This window comes from Marmota flaviventris, chromosome 8, assembly GCF_047511675.1.
Source record: "Marmota flaviventris isolate mMarFla1 chromosome 8, mMarFla1.hap1, whole genome shotgun sequence".
NCBI lineage: Eukaryota > Metazoa > Chordata > Mammalia > Rodentia > Sciuridae > Marmota > Marmota flaviventris.
In genome coordinates this window covers 6,498,462-6,519,737 of record NC_092505.1, presented here as the reverse complement: position 1 = coordinate 6,519,737, position 21,276 = coordinate 6,498,462, and the positions used below count along the sequence as shown (strand labels likewise).

Here is a 21,276-nt window from a genome sequence, read left to right as displayed (position 1 = left end):
AATTGAAAGGCAGAGTCCAGCTACTCTTAGTGCTAGGACCTAGAAACCTCTCTTGAGAGTTGTCCTCGACCCAGGTGGCCAGCGTGGGTGTCAATATCTGCTGCAAACACGGGCTTGGACACTCAGCCAAAGCCTCCACAGTGGGCTTCTGAGCACAGGGTTACGTTTTCCTCCACTTCTGGGTGTCAAGGCTGGGCTCGAGACCCTCTGGGAAAAGTGGGAACTGTGTGACTCCAGGCAGAGAACCCCAACCCCCACGTGGTCACCAAGCTCCCGACGCGTATTGGAGCTGCTGAGCCCGGGTTTTCTCCTGAAGCGTTTCCTTGGGCAGTGTGCAGCCTTAGCGTGGGGCTGGAGCGGGCCTTCTGCTCTGCAGACGGAGGAGCCCAGCGTCTGCTCAGAACCCTTCACGCCTAGAACGTGGCTTTCTAGTCATTCACGACAACACGGAACGGGAGTCTCTCTGATTCCAGAGCCTGCCACATCGTTTTGTTTGTCAACAAGGAAGGAAAAGCTCAAAACCTGACGATGGAATGAGGAGCCCCTTGGAGGGGGTGCCCCCAGCCCAAACTGGGATAATCTGAGTGTCCCAAGTAAATAATGAGGTCAGCAGATTACAACCCGCTGAATCAATAAGAATCAACGTGTCCGTAGAAATAGAAAGCTAGAGAAGGAGGGGAGGAGGGACGCTCTTTCTTATAATTGAAAAAGCACAAAACTGTAGAAAGGATCATGCAGGTACAAGGCTGCCGTGTGGTGCTGGTTGCAGCTTAGATCTCAAAGGTCCTCCAAAGGCCAGGTGCTGAGGGCTTGGTGGGCAGACTGGCACTGTTGGGAGGTGGTGGAAGCTGGGGGCGGGCCTAGTTGGAGGAGGTAGGTCTCCAAAGGTGAGACTTCGAAGGCTTTATCTGGTTACCTCTGAAGCCTTGAGCCACAGTAACAGAAAGCTGACTAACAGAACTCACTTCATAGGAATAACGGGTTCAGGTGAAAATCACCAATGAAGGCTAAAATGAAATTGGGGGAGTCAGAGGATATATAACTGTTATCAAAGGTCTTACCCAGAAGATACTGTTTACAAAGTGGAGATAATAACTCGACAGAGGAGATGCCTGTCAGATGCCACCTTCTGCAACCACGGGAGTTGCCATCACTCAAGATGGGAAACACCATCATTGTGACATTCCTGCCAGAGATACATCATCTGAGTCTAATGAGCTCAGAGACCCTGGAAAACCCCACGTGGAGGAGCGTTCTACAGAACAACTGGCCTGTACCCTTCCAAAACTGATGTCATGAAAGACCGAGAAAGGAGATCGGCAGGTGATAGGAGCTGAAGACACGTGGCCACAGAGCAGGGCTGGATTTCCTTTTCCTCTAAGAGAAACTGACAGGAAAACTGGCAAAATCAGCATCCGCTCTGCAGATCTGATGACTACAGTGTCAACCGCCTGATTCTTAGAACTGCACCGTGGCTTTTCCATGCCGCGCACTAAATTCAAGGGTCAAATGGTACCATGCCTATTGCCCACTCTCAAAAGATGAAAAAAGATCTCAAATACATATACAGGCACCCACATGTCCACATCTGTCGGGAATGATAAGCCAGGGGGTCAGAACGGGGAAGAGCGTTCCTCTGCTCCTGGCTGCTGAGGTCGCATGGCGGGCAGGGTCAACGTGATGGGGGCGCTGAGTGGGCCTTGGAGCCCGACTCCCTTGTCAGGTGGTTGTCAATGAACTTGGTGTGGTTGGGATCCTCAGTGGCAGGCCAGGAAGTGCCTGAAGAGCCACCTAAGCCACCACGGATAGGCACTGGGGGCCACAGGGTGGAGGGAGAGAGAAGATGGTAGACCAGGGCTTCACCACTCACAGGGGACTGACGGGAGACTCAGGAGCTGATGGGGCAATCGGCTGGAGGGACGAGCACAGCACTCGGGGACTCTTGGGGCCCACGGAGGAGGAGCTGCTTGGTCGGTCCACCAGGGTGGGGAGGATTTAGGTTGGTTGGGGACAAAGAACCACAGAGAGCAGCGTGGAAAAGACAGAGGACGAAAGCCAACCAGGAGAGAACCCCAGAGTTCCTGATGCGGGTTTTCCAGCTGCAATCCATTCTAGGGAAAATGATTTTTATCTAAGAAAGTTCCTTCATGTCATGGCTGAACTTTCAAGAGTTTATCGTGATTATTCTGGTCCAAGATTCAGCAGTTGAGTGGACACACGGCCAAGGCATATCCTTGGGTCTTTGTGAGCTTGCCCCCTGGCCACATATTTAGGTTAGGTGGTGACTAGAAAGCTTAAATAATGTCACGGGGGTGGGTGGTGGTGGGGCGCCCATTGACAGCGGTTTTTCCATATGATTGAAAGTATTTCCAGTGGGGTTGTAAAGGGTGCCTTGATGCATAGCAGAGTCCCGCAATGGCCCCATAGAAGGCAAGGCTTTCTGTGTGGATGTGGATGAACCGCAGAGAGGGAGTGTTTTCGTAGGTGACTTATTATTGTAGGTCACTCGGGAAGCAAGCTGGGGGTGCAGGCAGCGGAGAGTTTGGACAATGAAGGGCCCTTTCAGGAGGGAATGGAGTTTAGGACCTTCACCCTCCAAATGAATTGATGCTAAGAATAAGCGTTGCTATGGGAGGAGGTGGGGAACTCGGAGCTGTGGGAGTACTCTTCAACAAAGCAAGCAAAACGGAACTCGGGGAGTTGGTGCAAACACCCGTGAAGCAAAAATGCTCTTATTCTTTGATCTTTTTCTTTGAAAACGTGATGTTAATCATAGTACTGTTTACCGATGGAGCTCTGCTCTTGAGCAGAAGTTCAATTTTAGCTCTCTGAAAGGTCAGGAAACCTCTGCTCCCTGTTCTATTTTCATTCAGGGTGAACGCAAACGTGGAGAGCAAATGCAGACGATTTCTTCTGTGTGGGGACAGTGGATGGAGCCTGCTCCTGCTTCCCCAGGACCAGCCATGCTGGCTGGGGCTCAGGAACAACCACAGGAGCAGGTTCCAAGTGCGACTCCGGCTGGGAGTGTGCGCGAGCTGTGTGGTCTTCCCGGCGGGCCCCCCTCCGCATTTAAAAATTTAAAATGTTCCTCTTACAGACGTTATTCCATTTCACACTATACTGTAATTTGTTTTTATGTCAGACTCATCATCTAGAACAGGGGAGAGCTAAACATGGTCTTGACATTTTTAAATGGCTGGAAAGGAGCCAAAGAAGAATAATGTTTTATGACATGTGAAAATGATAATGTGCCCATAAATAAGGTTTTATTGGGACACAGACGTGCTCATATTTTTTGCCATTGCCTCTGGCCACTTTCATGCCACCGTGTGAGTGGGAGTGACAGAGACTGTCCACAAAGCTTAAAATATTTACTCTCCAGCCCCTTACAGAAAACATTTTGCTAACTCCTCGCTCTAAAATGCCAGTTCCCCAAGGGCAGTGCTATGTCTCTTTTCCTTATCTTTTCACAGTGCCAGGCATATGGGAGGCTCTGGACAACCCTGGCCTGCAGACAGAGCCCACCTCGGCCTCAGACCCCTTGACTGAGAGTTTTCACCCTGGGGTGGGGGACCTCTTGGAGGCCTCTGGAGTCCCCGGCCTGTCCTGCCTCAGACCCCTCCTGCCCGCTGCAGTGGAATGGGTGGGTAGTGGAGGAACGTGAGAAGGGATCCCCTTCCCCGAGCCCTGCTCTTCTGAGAGCCCTGCCTGTTGAGATTTGGGAGCAAAAGCAGATACCATCACAGGGCAACTCTGAGCATGCAGTTAGGTGGACGTAAATTCTGGAGGAAGAACTGGTCCCGGAGCTGGGCCTCCCCACCCAGCGTGTCTCCATTGCACTCGGTCCTCTTCAAAAAAGGGGGCACGGAGGTGTCTTCACAGAACCTCATGTTATGATCCTGAGGCTGATTTCTGAGATCAGGTTCGCCTTTTGGATTTCTGCTTTGAACAATCTGTCTTAGTGTCAGGTGGGGTTTATAAAATGCACGATGGGTGTTGGCCAGGGAAGGGATCCTATAGAATAACCAGACATTTTAGTAGAATACGTCTTTAGTTCTTAAACGTAATGCCATGGCAGCCTTAGTAGGGAAGCCAGAGGTGGCCCTTGGCTCCTGGTAGAGCCCACATAACACGGCACAGAGGAGAAGGAAACCTCCCAGCAACAGAGACACATTTAGAAAGGACAGACCTCACTTATTCTGTTGTCCCATTTTTTTTGAGCACCAGATTGTGCTACTTGTTGGGAACAGAAAAAAAGAAGGCAGAGCCTGTATAGCTCACACGTGACGTGTGACAGGGCCTCCGTGTGTGGTCAGTCACCCACGAGGGTGACCGCAGAGATGTAGCAGAAGCAGGGGGAGGACCCCCGGGTCTGCGAGCATCAGGAAGGTTCTGCGGGGTTTGGTGGGTGAGCTGGAGTCATTGTAAAGGAAGACGGAGGGGACAGTCTGGGAGGAGTGAGGCCTGGGGTGAAGTAACCCATGATGATTTCAGCCTCAGAATGTAGCCAAGTGCAGGACGAGGAGCATTCAGACAGGTGACCTGTCTGTGACACGCCAAGGCAATAGGTCTTTATTCTTCAGCTCCTCAGAAACAACTGAGGATGTTTGAGCCAGGAAGTGAGGGGAAGGCATTTGAGGTCACCAAGTCTGTTCTGCAACTGTGAGGATGGGGTCGTAAACTGAGAGGCTGCAGTTAGACTACCAGGCTGGAAGCGTTGGAATGGCCCAGAGAGAGGGCGTGGTGGTGTGGACAGTGGCCCCAAGACCATGGCGAGGAGAGGATATTTGGGTATCCAAGACAGGTACGAGATGGAACTGACCAGCGTTACCAGGACTGCCACGGTGATCTAAGGGGCACAGATTCTGTATATTTATTCCGAAAATGTCCCAGCAGGTGGCAGTAGAGTGTCTGGAGGAGGAAGGCCTTCTCCTCATTTGCAGAAGGAGCCCCAGGGGTTTTCATGCCAGGGCTTTGGGGGAATAGGTGGCTGCAGAGCCCAAGGAAGGGAGGAATGTCACATGATGGCCAGGTTTATGACCTGGACAACTGAGAGACCAGTGGTCCATTCATCAAAGTATGGGATATAGGAGGGGGCCTGTGTCTGAGTTTAGGGCAAGTTAGATTTACAGGACATGAGAGCCACCCAGGTGGAGCTGTCCGGGACCGCTTCTGCCTGAGTCTGTCATTCAGGAGAGAGGTGTGGGGCTGTGCTTGGGGACCAACTGCAAACCCCATGACTGCAGGGCCACTCCTGCTGGCTATTTGGCAATTTTAAATGACCCCAAGCTTCCTTTCTGTGGCCAAGGGACCTGTCTGGTTTGGGACCATATAGGATGCTTTGTTCATTCTTCCACTCTGTCTGTACATGTGCATCCAGCACCTACTGTGCCCCCAGGAACTGGGTGCTGGGGGTATCATGAGGAGCAGGATATTGTCTGATTGCTAATAATTAAATAAACAGATGGCAACAGTGGGCACCGAGGCCACAAAGCAAGGTGGAACGCACCTCGGCGGGGGTTCCTGGGGGTCAGGGAAGACTCCCCCAGCAAGGGCTGTGTGCTCATGAGTGAAAGGTGGGAAGGTGGCCGGGGGTGAGGCAGCTGCCCATGAAGAGCCAGGCTGGAAAGGAATCTGGATTCCCCAGGGCAGTGGGAGCCCACTGGCAGGTTTACTCCAGGGCAGTGACTTGCCCTGATACGTATTTTATTAAGAGTGCCCTGGCTATTTGTGGCAGGTCAAATGGACTCTTGTGGGGGTCGTTAGCTGGGAGGCCAGCCATTGCCTGCACATCATGACAGCTTCATCTGTAGAGACAGTCTCATGGGCAGTAACCCATGGACTCCACAGAAAGGGAGTGGGACGGAACCAGGGGGATGCTGTGAGTTTTGGTTTGTGCCATTGTATGGCTGACGATGACATTTACAGACAGAGAGGGGACAGACCCTGGGGAATTGGGAAATCTCTCATTTCTGCTTTGGCCATGTTGGTTGTACGAGCCTGTTGGGCATCTAAATAGGAACACCAAGTATGCAATTGCATCTCTGAGTGCAGAACTCGGGGAAGAAGTTAAGACAGAAATAGAAATTCAGTGTCACATGCAAAAAGATGGTAATTAAAGCCAAGGGCCTGGCTGCAATCACCAAGAGGGAAAATGGAGATGAGCACTTTGGATGGAGTGGGGCCAGAGGCGTTCTGGGAGGAGGAGGAAGTTTGCAGAGGAGAGTGGGAAAGGAAGGTGCTCTGCGGTAGGAGGGAGGGAGAAGCCAGGATCAGGAGAGCCCTGGAGAGGGCGGCAGTGAGGACACACTCATGATGCACAGAGGCCGGGAAGACCACGGGGATGGCCTCTGAGCTGCCAGGGTGGTCGTTGTTGGTGCGCGTAGAAGTCACGTGGGCAGGAGAACTGAGGAAGGGGAGACCACTAGGAAGGAGCAAGGGGCCAGGAGAAGGGGTTTTCTTTCTGTTTCTGCTTGCTTTTTCTTTATGGGGTTGGATATTAGTGAATGTTTTGATCTTGGCAAAAATAAACTAGTAGGGGAAAAAACTTGGAGATGGAGGAAAGAAAGACGACGGTGTAGTTTAGAAGACTCTGGGGATTAGAGCCAGCCCCGGAAGGAGGAGGAGGGAAAACCAGAGGGTGGCTGAGGCCCAGTGGGAGGCAAACGTGGCGGTGGGCAAGGTGCATCTGCGGTGGTCCAGTCTGGTTGCTTCTGTTTCTCATAAGGCATGAGACAAGGTTGCTCTCCAAAGGGGAGGTGGAGATGAAGGCTGAGGGAGACAGGCGAGTGGGAACATGGTTCTGGTGGGTGGAAGACGGGCAGGCTAAGCATTTGAAGTAAATGCTCCTTCTTGCATATAAGTGCAGGTTTGTTTTATCCTAGGAAGAGACCCCAGGGTGGGGTAGGTGACAAGTGCCCCCTGATGGCAAGTAGGGAGAACTCCAGCATCCTCTCTGCCCCCTGCCCAGGGCCACCACCCCCGTGGGTCATGGTGGCCATTGTTCCTGAGGTGCCCTTTACACGTGGCCAAACACGGATGAGACTGTACTCGGGGGGAAGGAGTGCCACTGTATGGCTCTGCCGGTCAGTGTGGCAGGAGGGGACACCTTGCTTCACCAACACAGGAACTCAAAGTCCCACAGGAGCCTCTAAACACCAGGGACGGGATTCCAGCCCAAGGTGAGGCTTTTGCTAACTCACCCAGCCCAGCTGTGCCTCTGTCCCGGAGCCCAGGTAGCGCAGCTGGGAGGGGTTGTTGGAAGCTCTTCCCATCCTGCCCTGTGAGTGGCCTGGCTCCTTGGTGGCCAGCCCAGCTTCCCTCCTCCTTGCATGTGTGAGCCACTTGTAGGCTTAGTAAATGTGGCTGCTTTTCCCCCCTAGCCTTAGGGGTGGGGGAGAGACCCAGGGTCTGCAGGTGAGGGAGAAGGTGCCAGGTGCCTTGGGGTGAACACAAAGGAATCATGCTGGAAGGATCCAGGGAGGTGTCGGGTCTTCCCTGTGCCATGTTGGACTTGTGGATTCTCCAGAGCTTCTCCAGGAATCATGGACCACAACATTTTTTCTCTGCTTGGGTTGGATACCTCCTCCAACTGTCTGGGGAGACAGTTTGTGTAACTGAACAGGTCTGCTCCTGGTTACTACCTTAGCTTTCTGGGGTTGCATTAAACCTGCTTAACTGGGGGCCAACGGCAAGGGACCTCAGCATATTCTATACTCAAGTCTACAGTCTCGTCTCCGTGTTCCCCTGTGTATGTACCTCTCTTAAGTCATTACCCAATACCCCCTTTATCCAAGTGCTTTCACAGATTTCTGTTAATATTTACCCCATGTCAAATATGCTTGAGAAAATGTAGAAGGAAATGTCTTTACTTAGCAGATGCTAAATTAAAACCTTCCAAGGAAGACCTCAAAACTAGTGGATCACCATCATTATCATTGTCACCGTCATCATTGTCATTTCCTGAAGAGGGTCTTATTGCGTGTCTTATAGTGAAATGGAAACCTCAACAGGGTTTAATTAGGCTGGACAAAGCCAGCAATTTTTTTTTTTTTTTTTTTTTGTGTGTGTGGTGCTTTCTGGCAGGGAGTTCAGAGTCAAGATTGATTCTTCCCTCTCAATGTGAAACTCAATTTTTTTCCTGCCCTCAGGGTGGTAAGCTGGCTGCTTGGTGGCAGTGTGGGCTATACTTGGCACCAGGCCCTTTGGGATGGGGTTAGCTTAGTGCTTCCACTGGCATGGTCACCTGATGACATCGAACGGGGGGCAGAGCTGGAGAGCCGGAGCCAGTCGGCTGCCAACAGTTATGCAAGAGAGGAGTGCCCCCGCCTGCCTCCCCGGTCGGGCAAGGTGAGCCTGGCAGGGGAGCCGAGGCCGGGAACCAAGTCCTTCGTCACTGATCTGTTGCTGGGAACTAATGAATTCCAATCAATAACCTGCGTTGGGATCCTCAATGTGCCTTTGTGCGCCATCACGTAGAGAACCAGGTCGCCCCCTCCCAGCCCCCCACCCGAGAGCCCGTTTCCTCCTTTGTCATCTAGGGACGACACCTGTCTTTCAGAATTGTTTTGCGGTCTGAAAATAAGCCACATAAAGAATCTAAACGAAATGATTGGCCTCCAGTGAGCCCCAAATGAAGGACAGGATGCTTTACGGACCACAGATTCCTTCTCTAAATTTACTGAGCACTTATTATGCACCAGTTCCTAAGTTGAAGGATTTGCACATACGATTCCATGGAATCCTTGTGTAGATGCGAATTTCATTCCCATTTTTCAGAAAGAAACAAAGGTGGTTGAGGAACGTGGTGCGCCCCATCACACGAGAGTTAGGAGTGGAGGCAGAGTTTGAACTCAGCCTGTCTGGCCTCAAAGTCTTAACCAGTGAAGACGATTTAAGGAGGGAGGCGATGTTCCGAAAAGTTCTAGCTGCACATTCGTTTCCTGGCAAGTCTAGTGTGCTTGGCAGAGTCCAATGGCCAACCTGTCAAAGTGTCAACGTGACATTTTGTATCAGGCAAGATAGGCTAGATCTTACCATGGTAACAAACAAACCAAATTGCAGTGGCTCAACCCAACATAAGGTTGTTTCTCAGTCTTGCTGCGTGTCCCAAGGGACTTGGCAAGGGACCTCTCAGAGCCGTCAAGGATCCAGGGAGGAAGTTTTCAAGTGGCTGGTGGTCTCCTGAGAGCCCCAGTGGGTGGGAGCAGCACACGCTGCTGCAGAGGTTCCACGAGGGTGATGCTCGGCACTTAGGCTTCTAGTGATGGGACCATTGAGTGACATGGCGTGACTTCAGTGGGAACAGGAAAATGCCATCCCGACAACCTCAGGCCAGGATTAGAAGGCTGAAAAGTGGATGTTCTGGTGAACACGCACATGACCAAGGCACGTTTTCAACTCTGACTCACAAAGAGTTTTCAGCTCTGTATGTTGGTTTTCAAAGCCACTAGATCATCTGTGGTAGACTGAATGACTGTCGCCAGTTATTTATTCCAGCTCCCTGTGAGAGAATTCTGCTCCCCTGTCCACTGACATCAGGCACTGCCAGATGATTCACTACGACCAACTAATTGGGGAGCTGAAGTTAAGTGTTTTTCCATTTATCTTTTTTTCCCCAGTATAAGCGTGGCATGTCCTATGTGGGGCTGCTCCTCAGTCTGCATCCTGGAGTAAACAGGATGTGAACAGAATCTCAGTGGACATGTAATATGAAGGAGAAACAATCCTTTGTGGTTTAAAGCCCCTGGGGTTGTTTGTTACTGCAGCATAGCTTAGCCAAAGCAGACTGATACAGTATCTTAATCATTCTTTTTTTGCAACAGGGAATGATGAAATTGGCAATGCTGAAATTCACATTTGCCATTTGGAAGTCAGTCTATACTTTAAAACAAAAGTGCCTATAAGTACTTTTTATGTAAGTAAAAGTTATTTAGTTAATAGTACAAAAGTGAATTTCCTAAGTAGGGACATCAGATGAGACCTCTGAAGGAGAACCTGAAACATGAGTATGGTTTTAAATGCAGACTACTGGTCTGTCCTCTCTGGCCTCAGATGACTGGAGAGTGATTTACATTCATGTCCAGCTTTGGCAGAGATGGCAATGATGAAATGCTTCTTTATAGGAATGCAAAGTCCTTTGTGTTGGAGTCCAGTGACCCTCTGTGACTCAGATCCCGTCGATTAGTGACTCCTGGTAGGTGACCAGGGCAGAGGCCAGCTGGGCTTGTGTGCTCACGAGTGACTGCTGGCTCTCAAGGTCAGCTCGGAGTGCTTTCAGGGGGGACTTGTTTATCATCTGTGCAGGCCCAGCTCCGAGGCCCTTGGGAACCAGGGAATGCCTTGCTAGGACTGGCCCTCCCAACTGCCCGCCTTCTCGGCTCTGCAAAGCTTTGTTCTTTATTGTCATTCTACCCGTGTGGCTTGTGGGCGTAGAAATGATCTGCCCTGATGGAATCTGGGAGGCGAATGACCACCTGTGCGGCTGGTGTCATAATCGTTCCCTTCGTAAAGCCCAAGAGAGAGAGAGGCTCGGAGAGGCTGAGTGAGTGGAAGAGGGCACAGAGGGGAGGAGCTGTGGCAGAGAGAGGTGGCTTTGGGGAAAGAAGCTTACTAAGTAATTAGTAAACAAACGAGATTGTAAGTGGGTGGGTGTGGGGCAGAGGAGCAAGGGCCAGGCCCACTGGAGAAGCAGCTCTGGATCTTCACCATCCGCAGGAGTGTGTGTGCGCGCGCGCGTGTGTGTGTGTGTGTGTGAACGATTGGCATGGTTTCTTCTGGCCATTAGAAACCACCAGGGAGAACTCCTTGCCGGCAGCATCCCACAGCATTCATATGACTGATGACCTGGGAAATAACCCCACTCTACTCACTTAAGGACACTAACTAGAGGCTGCACTATCTGACACCCGCCTCCTTCTGCAATGTTGAGTGCTGACTTCAGCGTTTGAGCCTGAGCTAACCTCTAGCTCCTTGTCCACTTTTGCCTTGAGTTTGAATTCTGCGTTGAGTGTGTGGTGTGACCACCAGTGACTGCTAGGGAGCATCTGTTTTAGCAGATCCCCATGACCTGTTGGGTGAAGGATGAAGGGTGGGTTTTCTGGCACTGGTTCTTTTAATAATGACACATTTTATTCAGCAGCTTAGACTTTTCAACTAGAACACTACACGGTGACCTCGATACCTTGTCTTCTCCATGATGGGACCTGTTGGCTAGAGCTATTGGGTCAGGTCCCTTACAGTATTTTTCCCTTTAATGGGTGCTGGAGGAGTCTCAGATGCTGTGTGTCCTCTACAGCTGCCCACCTCAGGTTGTCAGGATGTCCCATCAACCAGACCAAAGTGCCCCCAGCTGCTGCTGGTTACAGATTTCACATATTTGGGGTCATCCACTGTGGTAGATTCTATTGAGATGGACATTTTGGAAGGAAGCCCTGAGTAAATAAGCTGAGTCTGATGTTCAAAGAAGAAGGAAGGAGTGGATTTCTTGATGACAATGGATGGTCGATTTTGACCTTGGTAAAAGATATCCATGTCTTTAATTAAAAAAAAAAAATCACTCCTTACAGAAATTTGCAAGGAGGATACCTCTGTAGAGATATTTCATCCAAGTTTTAGCATTTCAGATGTTATCAACCAACTCTTTTCCCACTCTAGGTAGTTGGGCTTATCACTCTTAAAGGAAGAATCGTGCATCCAGAGATAATGGCTTGCCAGAGGCGGGATTAGCTGTACTTATCCAAAGGAGAAAATTAGGTTTGGGAACTGTAATGACCATGAGCTATCGTTGCTGGAAATAGCTTACGAGCACTGTAGGCCAACCCTCAACCCCCTCACCCTTCAGACTCTCCATCTCACAGTCCTCCCCGTGACAGCAGGGTGGCATTGTGACTACAACAAAGAAAACTGGTTCCTGGGAATAAGACCGGACGGAACACCCATGTCTCCCAGGGGCATTTGGATTTCAGAACTGTTTTGTGGCACGTCTTGTTTAAATATATGATTGTTAAAAATTCATGTGAATGCCTAGAGAATTTTAAAGTGAATCGATAGCATTTGGAAACCAAGGAAGGAACCTTAAAGAAAAAGGGAAAGTAATGGTGGGAGAAGGGAGAATAGAGTACAGGGACACCAGCTGTCTGCCTGTTAACACCAGTTACCTTTCTGATTCTGCATTTCTCTGCAGAATCTTCATGAACCAGGAGTGCTCATGATGTGAAGATGGGGGACCTGGAGGAGCACCATGTGGGGGTGGGGTGGACCTTCAGTTCCTGCTCTGCTAGTGGCTGTTTGACCTTAGCTAAGTCACTGGTCCTGGCCTTTGTCTTCTCATCCTTAAAACAAGAGTTGGATGAGGATCCATCCAGCTCAGGAGGCCTGGGATCTGTGATGTGACTTATGTGGCTCAATTCCCAGTGGAACGAGCCTCCCCAGAGTGGGGGATGTCTTGCCTTCACCTGGTTCTGGGTGTGCCAGTGCTTCTCCTCGGTAACACTCAGACAGTGGCTTCTGGGCAACCAGCATCGCTTACTGGTCCACATTCGTCCTTTGATATCTGGGGCAGGGGGATTGTTCCAGGATTCGTGTAGATATCCACATTTGCAGATGCCCAGGTCCCTGCACTATATAAAACAGTGTAGAATTTGTATATAATGTGTGACTCACATAGACTTTAGATCATCTCTTGCTTACTTACAATACCAAATTCAATGTAGAGGCTATGCAAATAGTTGTTAAACTGTATTGCTCAGGGAATATTGACAAGAAGAAGTCTCTGTATATTTAGGACAGATGGAATTTTTTTTTCTCTCGAATGTTTTTAATCTTTGGTTGGTCAAATTCACAAATGCAGAAAGAACATTTAGGGAGGACCACTGCAGAGGGTTATCTAGTATGTCTCATGAGGGCTGGCTCCTTCTTGACCTCGCTTTCCCCATTTTTCTATGCAGGATTGAAATCTTTCAGAAGTTCTGTTCTCTGAGATAACACACACACACACACACACACAGACACACACACACACAAACCAAAACCAAAATCAAAACTAAAATAAACAAAACTCCAACATAGGATGGAAGAAATCGGAGATGGAAGGGGAGCTCTAAGTCGAGAGGCTTACGAGATCTCACCCAGGGACAGATTCTGGGCGAGAATCTCTTGTGATTCAAACAAACAGACTATAAAAGACAAACAAAAGCTGACATTCATGAGTCAGTTGTGGTTTGAACACTTAGTAGACACTGGATCTTAAGGAATTATTGGTGATTATTTTAGCTGTTGCAACAGTATCACGTTGTGCTTGGGAAAGTGTCCTTATCCTTTGGAGAAACAGCTGACATGCTTGCAGATAAAATGAGATGATACCAAGGGCAGCTAGTGAGCAGGATGCAGATGACGCACGTGGGCCACAGGCTGACAGTTATCAGAGCTGAGTGACGGGTACCCAGGGGTTAATGGTGCTATTTGGTCCATTTTGGTATAAGTTTTGTAATTTTCATAATAAAAAATGTGAAATATAAAACCCCCAAAGGCTTGCCAGGATTCATCTACTGGGGCACATTTGCCGGGGTATAGGGAAGGTCTCGCTGTCATCGCTGCATAATCGTTGGGGGTAAATATGGAAGTTTATCAATCAGAAAGGCTGCAGCGAGGCGCGCTAGCTGGCAGTGGTCCCAGCTCTGTGTGGCTGCCATCTAGCCTTGAGGCCCATTTGCCCTCTATAAATAACAGGCTATGTGAATGCTTTACTATTTTAACGCACACTTGCCACAGCTGCGGATCATGTTTGTTTACGTAGCTGTGAAGCCTTCTGTAAACATCACTGTCTCAAAATTGCCCATGTGTCAGGAACATAAAGGGCCCCCTTTAAAAATATAGTTGCAGATGAGACGCAGCCAGCTCCTGGATGTCTGGGTGGCTGGTGTCAGAATTTTCCAGGGTTTGATTCATTTTCAAAAATAGAATCACATGACAGGAATGGTCTCCGGAGGTCGCCTCCAACATCCCTCGGCAGGACCAGGTCTAGAGCACCCCTCTGACTTCAGGCCGCAGCAGAATGAAGGTACCTGTGGAGCATGTGGGTCTGTCCTTTAGGAGTGTGAGTTTGTCTTTTACCAGCTCCTTCGAGACATTGAGGATGAGCAAGCCTGGTGTCCTGCCTTCCAGGGGCAGCAGACAGAGGAACCCAAGTGGTCCACCACTGTAGGGCAGCTCCAGGTCAGGGTCACTGTGTGCCCACTGCATGCATGATAGGAAGGGTGTGTTGAGGCCACGATGCTGCCTGGCAGATGTCCCCTCATCCAGACCACGGAACGTCACTTAAGGTCAGCTAAGAATATTCTGAAGGAAGTCATGAGAACAGCAGAAGCCGTTTGGTGTCAGCTTGCTGTTTTCATGGCTCCGGATTTCCAGCCTGCACTACAATGAATAATTAGTTCCTTGTGAATTTGTTTTCCTCGAGTGTGCATTTGGTCCACATTGTTTTTCCTGTGGCTTTGATATATTGAACATTGTTCCTCCCTAAGGGCCTGTTTAGTGCCCATAAATCCCAACTGTGGTTTTCATTCACAAAGAAAAAGCATCCTGCTGTAACCTAAGAGATCGGTAGCACTGGAAGTGCTGAATTGTATGAATCCCACGAGGGAAGGACCAAGACACGTCCAGCTTCCAGACACTTCCAGAACATTCTAGAACACCTCTCCTCCACTTTCTAAAAATGGAGAAAACTAATTTTTTTTCCCCAAAGGAAATAGATAGTGGTTGCCTTTTCTCAGGGACAGGGGCAAGAGTCTTGATTCTTTTGCTGGCAACTACCCAGGGTTCCCTAAGCAAGCCTTAGAAAAGGCCTCCAAGCCCTCAGAGGCAAGTATCACTGCTAATTACCAAGAAAAAGAGGTTTCTTGCTTTGGATTGTGTCACTCAGTACAAGCTGTCATCGGAAAGACAGGGTCCGCCCCAGGGAGAATTCCCACTCAGGTATGTCACAGAGAAAATCAGCTGACTCCAAATTCATTTAGTTTTTGAGACCAGGCCTTGGTTTGAGGGAGTGCAAAGCCCTTTCTGTAATTTGAAGCTGAGGTTAACATCAGTGATCCGTCTCCAGCGGCTGCTGCTTCTCGTGCTCAGTGATGCAATGCCTCACCTCCCTCCTGTCCCACGGGAGAATCCTCAGAGAGAATCTGATACGGAGACTTCACTGGATAATGAAGTCGGCCAATTGTACCACGTGTGTGTATGAATTTATCACAACAAGTCCCACTTTTATGTTCAATTGTAACAAAAATAAATGGGGGGCTAATAACAGTAGAGGAAGGGGATGCGGGGGGGAGAAGGAGGGGAAAGGAGAAGCGCTGGGACTGACCTGCGTCTTTGCGTATGTCACAGGGAGCCCTCCTGTTTTGTAGGAGTCAAAACAAGACAGAAACCCTTGGCTGAGAGGGGTCAGTCCATGCTGCTCTGGGGTGAGCCTCAGAGGACACCACTAGGGGGATCCAGAGTCCCCGAGCTCAGGGAGGCTGGAAAAGATTCTGGTTCTGTGGGACAGTGACAGAGCTCCCTGCCAAAGTGACACTCCCCTTTGCCCTTCCTCGCACCCCCCACCCCAATCTCCCCGTACAAGGGTGGCTCCGGAGTCCTCCAAAGGTCAGACCCAAGGCACAAAGAGCCTGTTGCACCTGCAGCACTTATTTGATATCTCACAAGAGCTACAGTTCACGGTACGAGAGAAATCTTGAAAATGTGGGGCTCAGGGGTGGGAAACAGGGAGTCGTCCATCGCAGCACAGAGTGCTCCACGTCAGCTTCTCTCACTCACGGTCAGTGCCTGGCTACACAGCAGGTGTGGAATGCATGTGCAATTGTCCCTCAGTATCCACAGGGCAGAGGTTCCAGGAGCCCCGAGGATCCCAGATCCACAGATGCTCCTGTCCCCTGTGCAAAAAGGGCATGGTATCTGTACAGAACCCACCGGCACCTTCCAACATGCCTCTGTCCTCTCTAGACGGCCGACCCCTCCTAGCACCAGGTCAAGGCTAGGTGAGTAACTGTTACGTGGTGGTGCTTAGGGAATAGCCACAGGGGAAAGGTAGTCAATGTTCAAGACAGATGCTTTGAAAAATATTTTAGGCCCATGGTCAGTTGGCTTTGCAGATGTGGAACCCCGAGACCTGGGTCTGTGGCTATGGAGGGCCCACTGTGGGCTGTGACTCTTTAAAGCTGTTTTCAGATTAGGTCCAGATTCTTTTCGTTCTATGGAAAGGAAAGTGAAGTGTTTAGTAAAAACGGGCCATTTCCTGAGTTCTGGCATTGAGCTCCATGCAAAGCCCTTTTCTCAGGTTTTCAATGTTTGCTGCATTTCAAAAACTTATCAATCATAAAACTGTGTACCACCAAGGAGACTTTGCCCGCTGGGACAGGGAGACAGGAACAGGCAGTCACAGACTTCCCTTTGGAAGGGACAGGGGGTTAGGTTCCTTGTTATAAGCTGATGGAGAGTCTAGCCTGGTGTTGAGCATGCATTTTTGGATGATATTGATGGGGACAGACAGATGTGAGTGGTGGGAACATGAGGTTAAGGGACTAATTCTATAGAAGGGACGCACTGTGCGGACCCCCACTGTGCCGACCCTCACTGTGCCGACTCCCACTGTGCTGACCCACATGTTTTCTTTTCCAAGAAACAATCTACCTGCAGCCCTGCCTGGCTTAGGTGGACCGATATGTCACATTCCTCAGCAAACCACCTGCTACCTGAAGAACAAACGGAGGCCTGAAATAATGACGATAAGAGGCACTCAAGTTACCCTGAAGGGGGAGACTTCTGTGACCCTCTTAACAGACCAGATCCCTGAACTCAGGGAGATAAGGAAAATCCCTCCTAACCACACAATCTGTAAGAATTCATAGTCAAGAATCCAATCAGAACTGGTCAGCATGGGCCAAGGGGACCTAGAGTTGTCATGGAAGAGGGGACATTAAACTCTCATGTCATCCTGCTGTCAGTCAAAAGTCAAGAGGGCAAGATCTCCAGAAACTTCTCTGGGATCCTCAATAAAACTGGAGTGCAAGAGAGGCATTGCTGTCCCTCTCCTCTCTGAGAGGACCCGCCCTCTCCCTGGAGCGTGTCCCCTTTCTCTTCAATGAGCTCATGCCTGTTACTCTGAGGGACACGTCTGAAACCTTTCTGACTTGATCACAAGAACTGTGCCACTTCAGCTTCCTGGAAGACCCGGCCCTGCAACAATATGAGCCAACTCGAAGCCTCAAATGCAAGACTTCAGACTGCAGAAGTGGAGATTGCAGAGTGAAGGGGGTCCAAGGTGAGCAGTGGTCGCTCAGAACAGGTGAGGAGCAGGGAATGAGTGCTCAAGTGTGCATCCTCCCCGGAGGTGACACTGTCAGCTGGTCAGGGCTCACTGTGCAAGTTACAGATGAACATGGGCAGGAACCACTTTGCTCTTGGGATGTGGAGCATGAGTGAAGTTGAGAACTGAGTGAAGACCTCAGTAAAAACAGGTCATTTCCTGAGATCTGGCAGAAAAGCTCTCCTCCCCTAAAACACACCCATGATTACATGTGAACAGCAGAAATGAGGTCAATAGGACTGCAGGGAATGGACCTTCACACAATTTCTCCCTTTCCTCCTGGAGATTTTCATTTTAATTTAAATTTTTTTGGTACTAGGGATGGAACCCAGAGGGACTTAATCTCTGAGCCTCATTCCCAGCCCTTTTTATTTTTTATTTTGAGACAGGGTCTCACTAAGTTGCTTAGGGCCTCACTAAATTGCTGAGGCTGGCTTTGAACTTGTGATCCTCCTGCCTCAGCCTCCAGGGCTGCTGGGATTACAGGTATGTGCCAGGGTGGCTGACTAAGTTTGACTCATTTTTAAACCAGGTCTGCATGTGATTTCTGTGGGGGTAGAAGAATGTGGAGAGACACTGGGTGCACTTGATACAACAGAAAAACCAACGTGACAAGTTTTCTAAATGGTGCCTCAAGAAGGGGTAAAATTGCATTTTTATCAGAGCAGTTCATCAAGCTTTTTTTTTTTTTTTTTAATCTAACCTCTTCCTCTTGGCTTGGTAATAAACAACCACAAGTATTTAAATTACTAATGTTTTAAAGCTTCTTAAAAAAGTGCTTTAGAGACTGATCAAATTTTAATTTAAGTAAACATTTGGAAATTTAAAATATCTTCAGTGGTGTTTTTAGCATTCATTAATTTATTTCTAAAGGACTTTAAGAACCTAAATGGCTGGACTCCTTGAAGGTGCTAAGACTACAAGGCACACAGGCGTGCTATGTCACAGCGATGTCCACAGGGGTTGGGTTCAGCATCCTATAGCTGTAGCAAGTAAGAACATCGGGCACAGCTGAAGTGGAACATTTAGCCCTCAGAGGGCCAGCACGGCCCGTCTTACCTGTGGCTTCCACCATCCCCTCCAGGATGACCACAATCTCCAGTTCCTCCTTGGGCAGCTGGGCTTTGGAGATCTCCCAGAAAGGGCTCTGTTGGTTAATTTCGTGACTGATGATCAGCGGTGACACCAGAAATAGCCGGTCATCCCCTGTGTAGTACCCCACGTTGATGTCCGTCTGGTTCAGGGGAATGAACTCCCCCTCTGACGTCTGTTTGGATTTGATCAGCTTGGCTCTGATGGAGGCCTCCACGATGTGGGAGTTCCTCAGGTCCCCCACCCGGAACATGAGGCACAGTTTCCCGTCCCGCATGGAGATCACCGCGTGGGTGGAAAAGACCAGGGTCTCTGCCCTCTTCTTGGGCTGAGATATTTTTACAAACATGCATCCCACCATGAATGCGTTGACAATGGACCCCAACACAGATTGGATTAGGAGGAGAATAATTCCCTCCGGGCACTTATCTGTGATGACCCGGTAGCCATAGCCGATGGTGGTTTCTGTCTCTATGGAGAATAAAAAAGCAGAGACGAACCCGTTGAGGTTGGTGACACAGGGAGTCCACGAGGGGTCCTCAATGTGGTCCATATCTCCTCGGATGTACGCGATCAGCCACCAGATCATTCCAAAAAAGAGCCACGTCACTGTGTAAACCATGACGAAGATCAGCAGGTTGAATCTCCACTTGAGGTCCACCAGGGTGGTGAAGATGTCCGTCAGGTAGCGGTAGGTCTCCCTCACGTTCCCGTGATGGACGTTGCACTTTCCGTCTTTCCTCACGTACCTCTGGATCTTCCTTTTGGTCCGGTCCCTGCTGATGTGTCTGGGCAGGTCGTCCCTGGCCTGCTTAGGCAACTTTGGCTGGTGAATGGCCACGGGGCTCTCCACATCCTGATCCATGGAGTCCCCCTCCAGGACATTAGCTGGTGTTTGGAGAAAAGAAAAGAAACACTAATTGAGATGCTGACTCTCTGCCGGTGACAGAACTGCATGCTCTGTGTATGGCGGTGACACCAAACACGGTTTGTATAGCTATGAACGAGGAGAATGAAGCCATTTTTATTTGGCGCTATCTGGGTTCTGGTTGACTTGGGCTCCTGTGCTCACACCAGCACCTCGCCACCCAGCCCACCAGGACGGAGCTCAACGCTGCAAGATCACCTCCCTGCCAGCAGCTTCCACTGAGCGAGCTCTTAGGGCCAATGTCCCATGCTCAGTCCGAGATGCTGTGGCAAGAAGACATCTCTTAATGCAGACGATCTTATCTCCACCTCTTAGCAAACGTGGGTTCAAGCCATGCTGTTAGGAACTGAATCATGTCCCCTCAAAACCCATAGGTTGAAGCCCTGACCTCCAGTGTGACTGTCTTTAGAAATGGACAATTTCAGGCTAAAAGAGTGAGGTCCTAATCTAGCAGGATTTATGTTCTTATAGGAAGAGGAAAAGACACCAAGACGCACAGGAGCAGAGACAAGGCCGTGGGGGGACACCAGGAGGAGGTGCCGTCTGTGAGCCCAGGAGAGAGGCCTCACCTGAACCGGCCCCGAGGACACCCAGATCCGCCCTTCCAGCCCCCACCACAGAACTGTGAGATATCAGGTCTCTGTTGTTGGAGCACCCAGAACAGCTGGGGCAGCTTCGGCCGAGCAAGGCACCACCCAGGTGCACTGAGCCTCAGTCTCCGCACTTAAAACCTGATGGCGATACCAAACTCGCAGGTGTTTTAAATGCTCCTTATTCATCTTAGGAGCACACTAGAGTGAGGCTTACTGTTGGGTTCATTTTGACAAAATCATACACTCATGGAATTTGATTTCCCCCCCTTCCCCTCTTCTCCTCCCTCTGCTCTACCTCTCTTCACTCATTTATTCATTCATTTTTGGTTGGTTCTTTCTACTTATGCACAAAGGTGGACTTCTCTGTGGTATATTTACGATTGCACATTTCCTTTTGGTCTTCTCTGTATCTTTATGACATCCTATCCCTTCCTTCTTTCTCTTGTTTTGCTCTAGTTTCCACATCTGACCAAAAAAAAAATCGACCCTTCATTTTCTGATTCTGCCTTATTTAGCTTAGCCTGATGTTCTCCATTTCCATCCATTTACCGGCAAATACCATCATTTCCTTCTTCTTTATGGCTAGGTAAGACTCTATTGTGTAACGTACACCACATTTTCTTTATCCATTTACCTATTGACAGGCATCCAGGATGGTTCCATAACGTGGTTATTATGGCTTAGGCTGCTGTAAGCATCGAGATGGCTCTATCACTAGAGTATGTTGATTTTAGATCTTTTGGGTAAATTCCAAGGAGTGGGATAGCTGGATCATGTGGTGGTTCCATTCCTGTGTTTTTGAGAAATATCCATGCTGCTTTCCAGAGTGGTGGTATTCATCTGCATTCCCACCAACAATGTACAATCATACCATTTCCCTCTCATCCTCACCAGCATTTATTATTATTTGTGTTCTTGATCATGGCCATTCTGCTGGAGTGAGATGAAATCTTAGTGTAGTTTTGATTTGCATTTCCCCAATCATGGAGTTGTTACAAGGAAAAGGAAATCACATGCGTGAACTGGCCTGCATGAGACAGGCCACATTTACCTCTGGTAATAAACTACTCCCTTTAACATTTAGGGCAAGACTTTTGAACAGAAGTCTTTAAATTATTATTCAAATTTCAGGGCTTAAAATTTTCTGGTTTTTGTTGGTAAGTACGCATGCATTGTACATTAATGGTTTATTCAATACCAAGAAAAAAAAGTGTGGAGAAATGTTCTCTCTCCTGGGTGTTCATACATTTGGTTTGATTTCTGCCTCAACATCTAGCATCTGCAGCTTGGCACGTGGCAATTTT

General features: G+C 49.3%; 1 protein-coding gene across 1 annotated transcript in view; it reads right to left on the bottom strand.

Moving 5' to 3' along the window:
* Kcnj6 (potassium inwardly rectifying channel subfamily J member 6) overlaps window positions 1-19,331 on the bottom strand; it is a 75,188-nt gene extending 55,857 nt beyond the window's left edge. Inside the window, exon 1 of the mRNA XM_027929228.2 lies at window positions 18,419-19,331. Within this exon, the coding sequence (XP_027785029.2) occupies window positions 18,419-19,316 (898 nt within the window). The 5' untranslated portion in view covers window positions 19,317-19,331. The remainder of the gene's footprint in view (window positions 1-18,418) is intronic.
* Window positions 19,332-21,276: the final 1,945 nt, after the last annotated feature.